Source organism: Trachurus trachurus, assembly GCF_905171665.1.
Source record: "Trachurus trachurus genome assembly, chromosome: 3".
Lineage (NCBI taxonomy): Eukaryota > Metazoa > Chordata > Actinopteri > Carangiformes > Carangidae > Trachurus > Trachurus trachurus.
Window position 1 is genome coordinate 19,121,456 of NC_139893.1, and position 12,914 is coordinate 19,134,369.

Below are 12,914 nucleotides of genomic sequence, written 5' to 3' on the forward strand. Positions count from 1 at the left end.
CACTGCTGTGAGACTGGAGACCACACTGATGAGAAGAGAGATGGTGGGTCAGCCAGCAACACCCTCTCCTTTTATTAACTCTGATAAGATAGTTTCAACACTCCGCTGAAATGCCCAGCAACCTCCATCAACATAGACTTTTTCACAATGTGCCACTCACAGTGCATTTGTCCACACAGTCTTCTTATGCCTCTTGTTTATTAGCTCCTTCTACTTTTGTTTTATTTGATATTTATACAGTGCCAGCAGCATTGCAATCCCCCCGTATTTGAAAGTCAGTCGCCCTGTGTGAGCCTTTTTAATATCTTGTCCATTTGTCTGTCTGGCTGTGGGGAGTCTTTGTGAATGGGTCGGGTTTGTCCTTGCCAACCTGCTGCTCTTCAAAAGGTTGACCCCAGTCGGGCAGTGGAGAGATTGACAGGACCTTAAGATGTTACGCGCTGTGCTATCATGCCCCACCCCAGCAGGTAGGGAAGAGTGAGGGCTGCTGGCTGCCTCAGTCTGGCAGGCCACAGGAGAGGGGCTGTCTGGAGGCACCTCACGCCCACAGAGGAGCGCGCTCCACTTTACATGCAAATGAAGCCAAAAGATCCCTCTGTGCCTCTGGACACAATCGTGCAAAACTCTGAAAAGTCAAGAAGAACTGTGGCAGCGGTTGATATGTGTGAACTGAGAAATACAGTGAGGCTCGGAGACACATGGACAGACAAAAGAAGGCGCAGATTTCCAACACTGACCACTGCAGTAGTGTTAGTCAAGGATGTTTAGGGGTTAATTTGTGTTTTTTGCTGTGCTATACGTGATTGGTTGTAGCCATTACAGAACATGTTACTAATGTCGAAAAAAAAGCCAGAGTTAAAATATTTGGACAGAAGCCGCAACAGGCAATTACTCAGTTGTTCTGTGTTGGTTTTTGATCATGCATACCAGAAGGTTTAAAGCTCCCCTCCCACTCCCTTGGGTAAATGGATGTGACAGCTCTAGAGGTATGAGTAATGCATTTACAAACACGAAGCCTGTATCCCCTCATCGTTCCTGATACACTGACAATCTGAATGTTTGTTCTCCTCTGATTATTCCATTTACCACCTCACTATACTGGATAATCCACTTGCATACATCAGATTGGGACCAGCAGCAGAAAGGTTTAGTGTGTGGTTGCACATCATTTTCACTAAGATGGAGTCTAATTACATCTGTTAGCTGGGTAGGAACTAAACATGAGCTAGAAGTAGAACGGGGCTTATTAAGCACTTTAAGACTTAAGATTACAGGTGATGGGAAACGCTTGTTGGGGTTGAGAAATACAACTAAACATATACCTACTTTGTGCATGTGGTTTCACAGTTACCTCACTACATTACATTTTATACAATAATTTCAACACTGCATTTCAGCTGTGATTAACACCGAATTAATCATCAAGTTTGAGCACATCTTTATACATCTTCATAATTGTATAGTATTAAATCAAATGACACTCATCCATTTTGTTTTTTGCATGTGCTCTAAAGATGTTAACTTAATGTTGCAGCATCTGCCAACAGAACCAAGTACAATTGGAGGAGCAGAGTTCCTGAGTTACTTGCCTTAATCCACTACCAAATATCAAGCTGCTGTGTACAGCATTCATCCCACTTTCAACTAACGGTGTTATTATCAGCACAAACGATGCTCAGTTTATGAAAGAAATACCCGTAAAACTTCAACATTACTTTGAAATACGGTACTGGCTGAAATCATCGACCATCTGGGTATTCTCTCTATGGGCCAATTCCCATGCTAAGGAAAGGTTGATAGGCATATTTTTAACATTGACCAATGGTTGCGCAATGTGAGATGTGCAGTATGTCCATGCTGCATCAGAAACTTTTTTTTTCTTTTGAGTCAACGTGCTTCAGTTTTTCTGTTGTAAAAGCCATTTTATTGCCAATGAATTTGTCATGGATACCTCTAAGTCGTCTTTATCATGTATTGCCATGATAGCAAGTACAGTAATTGTCCCTCACTCGCTATGCAGCAAGTCAAATTTCCCAAAAGCTCTGATAACACTTTTATGCTATGTTGCCATGTTAAGTCTAAAAATGAAATATTTAAGTAAGAACTATCCTATTATTTACTTTTATTAGTGACTGCTCATCCAAGTTGATTAATCTAGTAATTAATACAACTGTAAATATTTGTTTTCAGCACTATTTCTTTAAAAGAAGGTTTGTGTGACTAAATGATGAGGCCTGTAGAAGGTGAATTATTCTTCAACATTATTTGGGGAATGGAAATTAAAGTGTGTTCTCTTAAGAATGCTAGTGCTACAGAACTAATAATTCCAGATTTAAAAAGCTAACATAATACTAGATAACAAAAGACTGTTTTTTCAGCTAACATATCCAGACAGTGTTTTGTTTTTTGTCTGGGATTTTTCTTCCCTCCATGATGTAAATGTTTAATGCTCATTATCTAAAAAACTTATTCTGCAAGCAAATGGCACCTTTTGATTCCAAACAGACACCCACCCTCAACAAAATGTGAAAATATAATAGATGGTGAAAAACAAAAGTCTAACTCAATATTAACAAGCCATTCCTAACATTTTGTACACTCGGTCTATACGCCTACATGTGTGAGCGTGTCTGGTGGCGGGCCTCCCAGGCAGCAGCACACCAGCGTCAGGCTTTTCTAATGAGTCCATATGAAGCACAACTTCACTGTTGTGCTGCCTGGAACATTACTCTGCATTTGAAATGCACCCAGCGGCCTAGCAGGCATCTTTTATCGTTGGATGCAGCTGTCCATGCTTTCTGAACACTTACTACTACCGAGCTTCCCTGACTACTGCCAGCGGGCAATAAGTGATAGAATCATAAAAAAAGAAACAAGTAAAAAAAAAAGAAAAGAAAAAAAAGAAATATTTACCACGACACAGGAGCAGGAGAGTCATTCTTTAAAGAGAATATTCCCATTATTGGCAAACAAAAGCAGAAAATTTTGAAAAGTAGACTTCACAGCAACGCATTCTATGCCTGGAGAGGAAAAAGTAGTGTGAGGGATGACAATAAAGGATTAAGAGAAAGATACAAAGAGAGCAATAGATAGACAACAGGAGAAGAGAGGGAAGGAAAAGCACAATCTATATGCATATACTGCAGCCTACAACACAAGTAGCACTTTATTCCAGGGAGAGAAGCATCAATCTTGACAGCATATGGCGTCTGTGCAAAATCCATTAATTTTTAATATACCAGGCGCTGAAATGAAAAGGCTTCCTGAGACAAGCAATTGTCAGATGTCAGTAGTGTTTTGATAACTTTTTTGATCTCCTTTTTTATTTGCATTCATAAAATGGGGCTGTCCACATGCCACCTCAGTTTGGACATGGCTGGAGACTGACATGGAACCATTTTCCACTCAGCTGCTCCCACCTTCAGTCAGGAGATGAGACATTGGGAGAACAAAAATAAATAAATAAATAAAAGATGCGTATGGCTGTGTGTGTGAGGGGACGTAAGTGTGTACCGGCTAAAGCAATTTCCTCACCCACTTCCACTTGTGCGTATGTATGTTACAGAATGCAATGACAAGCAAAATCAAAGTGTTCACACACAGGGCATTACACAAAAAACTATTTTTTATAGTATAGATATCCTTGAATCTGTGGTATATATAGCAGAAATGTTGCCTAAGTACACAGATTAATTAATGGTGTTTGAGTATGCAACAAGGAAATGTAAATTATGTAGCCAGGCTTTCCACACACACACACACACACACACACACACACACACACACACACACACACACACACACACACACACACACACACACACACACACACACACACACACACACACACACACACACACACACACACACACACACACACACACTATTATTTTAAAGCAGTGGCAAGGTTTGAAAGTGCAGATTACAAAGGTCCCTTCAGAGTAGAGCAGAGAAGTGCTGTAGAGCTCAAATGTTCTCCAGCTGTGTGGCTCAGCTCTGGTAGAGGGATAAGATGAGCCTCTCTCAATGAGAGATAAGCACAAAGAGGTCAAACAGTCAGCTCAATGAGTTTTGTCATACTTCTTTATCCTAAGCCAGTTCCATAGGAAGGCCTTCACCCCTCTTAATGCAAATACATGACTACTAGACAAGAGTAGTCTCCTTTTTTTCCCAGCCTCCACACCCCACTTTTAATGGATAACTCTTGGAGTCACAGAGTCATCTCCTTGTGCAGAGGGTGCATTACAAGATATGTATTCATATTCATAAAATGCCAATTTTACGCTTGCAAGTGGCCATAGGAGATGAGCGGGAACTTGCAAAATCCAATAAGAGCTGCTTTGGAGACAGGTGCAAAGTGGACTAATTAATAGCAATCTATACTCTGGCCAGGGCATGCAGTGGGCCGACTGAGACACTCTTAGGTCAGGCAATGAAAAGATAGCAGCTCCAAATTCATTTTCTCACTGTGGCTCTCCCAAAGGAAGGCTCCGAAGTACACTCACACTTCCTTTAATGCCTTCACTGGGGTGTAATTTATTTTTGCGTTTGCCAGCACATTTGGAAAGTTCATTACCTCTCTCATGGCTTGTTAATTAGCCTTGTAAAGCCGCCATTAGATCTCCTCGGGCCAGGACCGAGATGAGACTTTTGTCCCAAAACATTAACACACTGCAGGAGGCCTGTAAAACCGCACTCTGCCCGTTTAAGTTGTAACACTGACACCTCCGTGAAAATCTGAAAGATGGAGGGGGCGATCATGACAAAGTCGCATGTGCTCTAGATGAGCTGTTGCTTGTTTCACCTCTGCTGCCATTGACAGGGGTCAGGCTTATTTCTCTTTAACACCTGTTCCGGGCTGACTTTACAGCTACGCAACCCCTCTACTGGTGGCCAATATCCAGCTAGATGTGTGTCCTCTTGTCGGCCTTTGCTAAATCCAAGTCGACAGTATAAGTGGCTGTCTCTGTGGTTATCTCCTCAGGGTTCTCACTCACTTCCAACCCTGAAGCTCCAAGGGATGAGGACCAGTAATGAGCAGCCTCAGCTGGTGGGTTTGAGAAATCCTGCTGTGTGAGGTGTGACTACAGGAACATGGACTGACACTACAGCAGTAGAGACCAGGCAGCGTGGCCTTATTGATTATGCAGGTGCTCATTTGTGTGGCCAAGCGGGTAGCAGGCACGTGTCTCATTTGAACTTTACAGGAATGGAACAGGATCCGATTTCCCCGCTGCAAAAAAAAAAGGAAGCCCTGGTGCTTTATTTTTAGAACAGCTGCGTCTAATGGGGCCTGGCAGGTACAGGAGGCGTCACATCTGTCGAGGCCCAGGTGATGCTCTCGCCCTCCTCTCCTCCCTGCTCCTCACCCGCTCCCTACCAGTCAAATGACTCACACTGAAGATCAACAGTGTCATTTCCAATAAACTCCTCTTCCTCTTCCTGCCACTTTCCATCAGTTCTGGCGATGGATTCTTGCTAGTAGCTATTTCATTCCACAACACAGCAGAATAGGGGATGCATAATGTAAAAGATGTAAGGAAGATGAATTCTCTGTCTAATACCAGAGCACCAGGAAGATTAATTAGAAAAATCCTGCGTTCTGACTTGCCAAAATCTTGTGGTATAGAGCCCATACATCTGAGCCAGTGTGTCCCCCTTTGGAGCTCAGGAAGCAACCAAAAGTTAATTTGGAGCAACTCTGCAAAATTCACTGGAGTTAAGAATTGGTCTGGGAATTGGGAAAAGTCAGTGCTCAGTACCAGCCCAACATTTAGAATCTACAGTGGGGATTTATTTCTCATTTTTATACTTTTCCTTCACTACTCACCCAGGACCAGTTTCATAGTCATAGTCATACCCTGATATTTTCATAATTCTCATGATTCATACCTAGCATTCATTTTGAATGATCTTATTCCACTGTTATTATTCGATTTAGGTGGAAATACAGTCATTCTGCTATCTAATATATAGAATTATATATATTATTATAATTGCGTAAAGTAAGAAAGTTTACCGAAACACTAAAATACAAAATACTTTTTCGTATCATGTTTATATAACCAAATATAAACTGTATAATATGATAGCTTGTTAGTCTTACGTTAAGGTTAGTATAAGAAAGTATGAGAACTAAACTTTGTAGCTTTCATAGCTATAATATTTTGCTGTGCACCACCATTCTCCATCACCAGGCTGAGGAGGAAGTGAAGGCTCTTGGTCATGGTTACTATATTGTGTTTGAAAACAGAATACAGATTTAGAGAGCATGTGTAGTAAAACAAGCTCTTTCTCTGAATTGCATTTACCTTGGTATTTGTTTGCAATTAGATTTGAAATGAGAAATGTGCAATCCTTTGGCTGATAATTACCAACAAACAACTTCTCGTCAACAAGTTCGAGCCAATGCACTGAATCCTGTTTGGGAAATTTAGTCAAGTAAAATGTAAAATCAAAGTATTTATTCCATGGCTTAAAGATGCCCACAGACTTTGTCGCCATACATGTTTAACATGTATAATAGTCATAAAGAGAAAGCAGAGAAGATGAGAAAAGACTCAGAGAATCAGAAACCAGTATAACAGTAAGTTTATCATTGGGTGGAATGTGCTGCAAATAAGGGGCGGCCAATAAATCTTGTTTGGGTATTATTCATAGCCCAGTGAGAAACACCCCTGACACAGAGTTTACTCCTGCTTATTACATTTCCTATCGCCTTGGTGATGAGAATATGTAATACCACGTTCTGGTTCCATGTTCTCTTTCAACTTAGCGAGTTAAGCATCGAGACAATCTAACAGTTTGTCTACATGAGCAAAATATTCCCACTCTCTTTCTGCCTTTACCTGAAACCCACTATGCTCAGAACATCATCTCTATCAAACATCACTGTGGCAGACTTGAATAGCTCTCTCGAAACGGGAATATATCTCAGTACCAGGGTGGGGTGGCACACTACACAACAGCAAGATCAACAACAACAACAGCAGCAGCAGCAGCAGCGGCAGCAGCAGCGTAGGCTCACAGCAGACTGCTGATAAAGAGGGGGGAGGTAGAGGGGCTGGGGGCTGGGGGGTGCGTGAGTTGCACAAGTTCCTCTCAGCTCAGCAGAACGGTGCCATCAGCTGTAGCATTTGTCTGTTCTTTCCTCTCTCCCAACCCTCCCTCCCTCCCTCCCTCCCTCCCTCCCTCCCTCCCCCACCTCCCCCTCTTCCTATCCAGAAGACAGGAAGCTGTTTGTGGGAATGCTCGGCAAGCAGCAGAGCGAGGATGACGTCCGGCGGCTGTTTGAGACCTTCGGCCAGATCGAGGAGTGCACCGTCCTGCGAGGGCCTGATGGGGCCAGTAAGGGTCAGAGCCCACACACCTCCCACTCTTTTTTTTTTTCTTCTGCCCTGTCTGTCCCTCTTAATTCCCGTCTGTCTGTACTTGTGCCATCTCTTTCTCTGCTCTTTATGTTTCTAGAGCCATGCTTCACCCGCTGTGCACTCATTGACATCGTCTGCGATCCACTCTGCTCCTCTGAATAACTCACCCTCCCCTTCAGCCATTCTGTTTTTTTCACCAGCTCTTATGTGTCTCGCTCGCATTTCTTTCATACCTCATTGTCACTGTGCTCTGACACCTCTTTCCTCCCGCTTTCTTTTTCTCACTACTTTCTGTATTTCCCTTCCCTTTTTTTGTTCGCGCTCTACCTCTCACTTCTTTTTTTCCTTTCCCTCCCCAACTTCTTTTTCTGTTGTCTCTTCATCACAGCAGCTCCTCTCACCCTGGGCTTGTACTCAACAAATACATCAAACAACACCTTGTCTCTCCGCTTACCCCTTTCCTCCTCCTCCTCCTCCTCCTCCTCCTCCTCCTCTTCCTGTTATCTGAAAAGCGGAAGGGTGTAATCATGTTTGTTTCCCACATTCTCGTCATCCCTCCCCCGAGACACTATTGGACGATAATGTCCTACTGTAAATAAAGCAGCCAAGCTCTGGGTTTTGCTGCTGTCACTCACTGGGTGGTAGATTTGCATGCATTCAGGAATAGCTTATGCATTCATGTCTCTGGCTCATGTGCTATTTAGTTAGTAGAGCGTGGTCAGATTAAAGATGGCTGTGAAATGCGCGATGCAGGTGGGATTGTTCTGAGAGTGCGAGAGCCTCCCCAATCACCCTTTGATGGGTCTCTGTCTCGCAGCCATATTCGGAGTGATAACACCACTGACATTGCTTGGAACCTCTATCTTTCTTTCCCTCTGTTGACTATGATTTATTCACCTATATGAAGCATGTGAATGTGTGAAAACAATGTGTGGGAAGGCAAGGGATGGTTGGAAGGTTGGTCATGTGCAAGCCTTCTGTGTATATCGAAGAGAAAGGGGGAGTTATACTGAGCCACGCGCCTATCTGTGTCTGCATCTGTTCCTCTCACTGTTAATCCTGGGTCTATTGCTCTGCGTCACCCCACTGGTCCACTACCTGTCTTTCTCCCTGGCTTGTTTCCTCTTTTGCTGTCTCCCTCCAGCTCCTACTCTTCCTGTCGGCTCAGATGCCTCAATCTGATTGACAGCACATAAAATGAAATAAGGCCAGTGCTGCTGTGTCAGACAGGAGCTAGTTTTCTCCCTCATTCACGCCTTCACTCCTTTTCACCCTCCTGCACCCCACACCTCAACTCTTTTTTTTTCTCTGTCTCCTCCCTTCACATGCCGTACGTTTCCTGTGTTGGTATTTGTCTCTATTATCACTGGCTTGATCATTGCCTTTTCTTTAGCTTTCAATGCTATGAAATGGAAAACTGTGGAGTAATGTTAAGTATGAATGCTACCACGAGACAAAGGTCTCATATATAGGTATCTGGTCCTATCACTCACTGTGCAGCAGTCCTACGCAATCATTACGGGATGTTACGGCAAATTATTTTGCCAGCCGCCTCGCTCGGGATGAGGTCCCCATAATTTGAATGAGACAGACCTTGAAATTGACAGTGCTATCTGTTCCATGATGGAGGCTTTGTCCCCTGTTGATGTAAATTTATGCTACTCAGAGGCTTTTCAGCACCCCTCTTCACCCAATAAAAAGGCCGAGAAGTTTAACATCCATCTCTCTTTGGCGCTGCTCCTCAAAGTACTTTCAAAGTGCAACACTTGCTGCCAGAGTTGAATAGAGCCCCGAATTGTCAGGAATAATAGAGAGATGGCTTTTAGGTCTATAATTAAGTTGTGTTATAAATGTCACCCATCCAGTGGGATGGAATTCATGCATACATATTATTACCCCGGGAATTCAAAAGGCAGCGCAGATCCTCTCGCTTGAAAGCAATACAATCTCTCTTTTTCCTTTTTTCCCTACTCATTCTAAGACATCAAATTCAAAAACTCAAATGTGCACTATAATTTATGAGGCTGTAGCACTTCCAATTCTTTTGAGATGTTGTGCTCTGTGTCCCTTAACTTTTTTTTTTTTTTTTAAGGTCAGCAGAATCAAGGCTAATGCACTGTTTCTTGATGGAGAAATTTCAGAATATTGTATGTTACGCACGAGTCTGCCATTGAAGGTGTATGCCAAGCCCTGCAGTTTTGAATGTGTCTCTGGATGTGCTAAGTTCTTGGGGTCATAGGGACCCTGACACAATGTCTGATAGCCTTGTTAGTGAACCAACAGCAAGTTATCTTGCCTTCTAAACCCAAAAGGCCTCTGCGAGACCAAACCGCCCCTTATTATTTCACCTACAAAGGTTAAATGCATTTGTTCCTTCAAAGACAGAGTTGAATGGCACATAGTAGTCTGATGCATTTCCCTTGAACAAATGAAGACCTTTCCTGCCTCTAACCTGGAGGGGTGTTTGAGTGAAGTAAAAATGGTGCTAGAGTGCTGTGACAGAATCAAAATACTTTTTTTATTTTTTACTTATCTGTTTGCCTCTGTATATATATGCAGCTTTGAGGACATTTCACAGTACAGAAAATACATGGCCTATACTCACCACATTTCCGCTCACAATAGTTGCTACTACTTACTATTTATTGTGTGGCAGGAATGTGCATGCAAAGCCTCAGGTAAAGGTGGAAATTGCCCTCAATTGTGCACATACTGCATGTCCTTCAGTTCAGTTTTTTATTATGTCAGGAAATTTCTAATTTGTATGTCGGGGAAGCAAAGATGACACCTGAAATGTAGAAGTGAATGGATCGCTGCCAAAAGCAGAACATCTCCTGAGCCTACCTATCAGTGTTTGTAATTTAAATGAATCATCATGACTCCTCTGGGAATACAGAGTGAATAAATGTATATGAACACATGTAGCTGCTTTAAATAGGTATCAGCAGTTCTCAAGAAAGCAGGGATTGAACTCAGGGAAAGACACGGGTGCCACTCGATTAATGAAAAGGGGGCAGAATTAATCCACGAGTTTGTTAATTAGGTATCTCTTGACTTAACACATGAGCTACCTGAAGGCAAGGATAAGAATAGGACATAACAGAATACCTCTTACATTCTATGACGACCATAAAGCTTAGAGAAATAGCTCCTGTTTAATTTAATGGCTTTTGGAAAATTACCACATTTCAGTTCCACTGTAATTCAGTTCACTGGCTTTCTCTTTATGTTATAGTACTTTAGCGCCTGTCCTAACCTACGCACTGATGCAGTATTTAATAATGTGGTTAGGATGTGTAAGCTTCAAAAACACATACTGTGCATTATTATTATCTATCTGAATCATTTTTAATATCATTTGAAATGTTAATGCAATGAGGCTCCGACACGCTGCCGCCAAGACTCGTTCCCTTGTCTTCGGGCCAACTTTTTATGTTGGCTTTTCCTTTTGTGCATTAACTACACAACAGATTTTTTGAATGCCCCTTGAGCAAGGCCCCCCATCTCCCCTCCCTTTGAGCAAAGATTTGGTTAGATAGGCAGATTATAATACTATGCCTTTGTCATCATAATCTCTTTTATGAGTGACTGCACACAAATCATAATGTGTAAATATTAAACAGATTAATAATCACAAACAAGTCAGGATAGTAAATGCCTTGGCTCCATGCTCCAAAGTGGAGGGGGTGGAATTAGAAATGGGCAAGGGACAGGATGTTCCACGCAGCTAATGCCTTCACTACAATTAGACTGATTTATTCAGAGTTATGCGCTGAACACACAAATGGCAGGATATATTTACAAACCAGATAACATGAAAACAATGGTAATGAATGGTGTTCCCCCCCACCCCCCATTTTCAAGGCCACCTCCCTGATGATGTGCCCCTCCCTTCTATCTCTCTCCCTCTCTGTCTCTCTCTCTCTCTCTGTATACAGGCTGTGCCTTTGTGAAGTTCTCCAGCCACGCAGAAGCGCAGGCCGCCATCAACAGCTTGCATGGTGGACAGACTATGCCTGTAAGTAACACATTATGAAACATGCATAACAAGCATTTTCCCTATAATGGAATTAACTTCAGAGTCTAATTCATTTCAATACAGTTAAGTGTTTTTACACTTGATGTGGGTCGTTTTAGGAAAAGGTTTTGCAAGTGATGCAATGTCCTTTGGTTATCTACTTATTCCAACTGTTTAGTCTGTGCTGCCAGTTGTAAAACATGCTTGAGGCAGAATGGGATCAAATTTACAACAAAGATAGATGGATAAAAACATTGACCAAATCCTCCCTTAAAGTTTTCTATTCCTCATACACATGGCCCACTAGAGGATGTACAGTATGCCTCCTTTTGAAATTCAAAACTGGATACGTTCGCCTTTTTTTTAATGTGTTTGGCAACAATACCATACAATTAAGACTAAAGCATACACGCACAACATACAAACAAATATACATTTCTTCATTTCCATCTTGTACAGTGGAGTACATATGTATACTTTTTATACTATACATATACTGCATGTGTATAGTTGCCACACTGACTCTTTTCCTGGCACGTCAACAGCCCACAGTCTCGCATATATTTTCACTGTATTATTACACACAAAAGATTCCCACTGTCAGCATCCACAACCTTACAGCGCACAGCTGCAGACTCTGTATCTCCGTCTTTTCACTCTGTATCCATTTCGCTCTCCTGCTATTCAAACTACTTTTTCAGCAGACTGATAGAGTATTTACATTCACAGCCTAGATATGATTACTGTGCACCACACATGAATCCATAAACGTGCCTTCAGGAGACATTGTACTGCATGTGTCAATATGTTATTCATATGTTATATTTAAAATTAAAGAAAAATCACAGGTGGAAATGAATGAAACAGAAAAATAATGATATATACAGTACATGCTTTCTAAGTTATGCTGTGTGAGTTTGTTTGTAACTGTTACCTAATATTCAATAATAATATATAATGATATATAAATAATATAAATATTATATATAGATATATTTAGCTTAAATCGCAGTCTTTACATAGGACCAGTTGAGTTTTATTTGTAACAAACAATGAATAGTTACAAATTTATTCGCTTTCCACTGAATTCAGTGGGTTACCTTTGCACTGCAGGTTGTATTTCCACTTAATTTTCGTAGTGTTACTTAGAAGCAGACCACCACACTGGAGACCTCTTTCTAAACATAAATTGACTTTAAGTTACAGTTAGTCCTGATTATGTTAATTAACGTATGAAAAACAATGTCAGAATGAAAAATGAGTCATTGGAAATGTATTAAAACATCACTGCCAAGTGATTTAATATAAACTATCAATAAGTCAGTAGACCACAAGGCATTTTGATGCAGCTGTGATTATACAAAAGTAGGATGTGGTTTAGGTACATTTGCTTTTGAAAATGAAATGATACTTTACTGCAAATAGAAGATGAGATAGATTTTTAAATCTATGTTTTAAATAAGAACAAATTAAAGTTTGGATGACCATTTTCTGATTGTGGATTAAAATGTTCCTGTGTCGCTGTC

The 12,914-nt window shown here is 41.5% G+C and overlaps 1 protein-coding gene across 11 annotated transcripts in view; it reads left to right on the plus strand.

Annotated features, from left to right (window-relative positions):
- The window catches only part of celf6 (CUGBP Elav-like family member 6), a gene marked incomplete at both ends in the record, with an annotated part of 127,746 nt that overhangs the window by 93,889 nt on the left and 20,943 nt on the right, over positions 1–12,914 (plus strand). For 6 of the 11 annotated variants that reach the window (XM_083969322.1, XM_083969324.1, XM_083969326.1 and 3 more), the window contains 2 exons: positions 7,228–7,353; positions 11,309–11,388. In XM_083969322.1, the coding sequence (XP_083825448.1) occupies positions 7,228–7,353; positions 11,309–11,388 (206 nt within the window). Of the gene's footprint in view, positions 1–7,224; positions 7,354–11,308; positions 11,389–12,914 lie in introns of all 11 variants that reach the window. The other 5 variants (XM_083969329.1, XM_083969321.1, XM_083969328.1 and 2 more) reach the window with 1 other exon arrangement.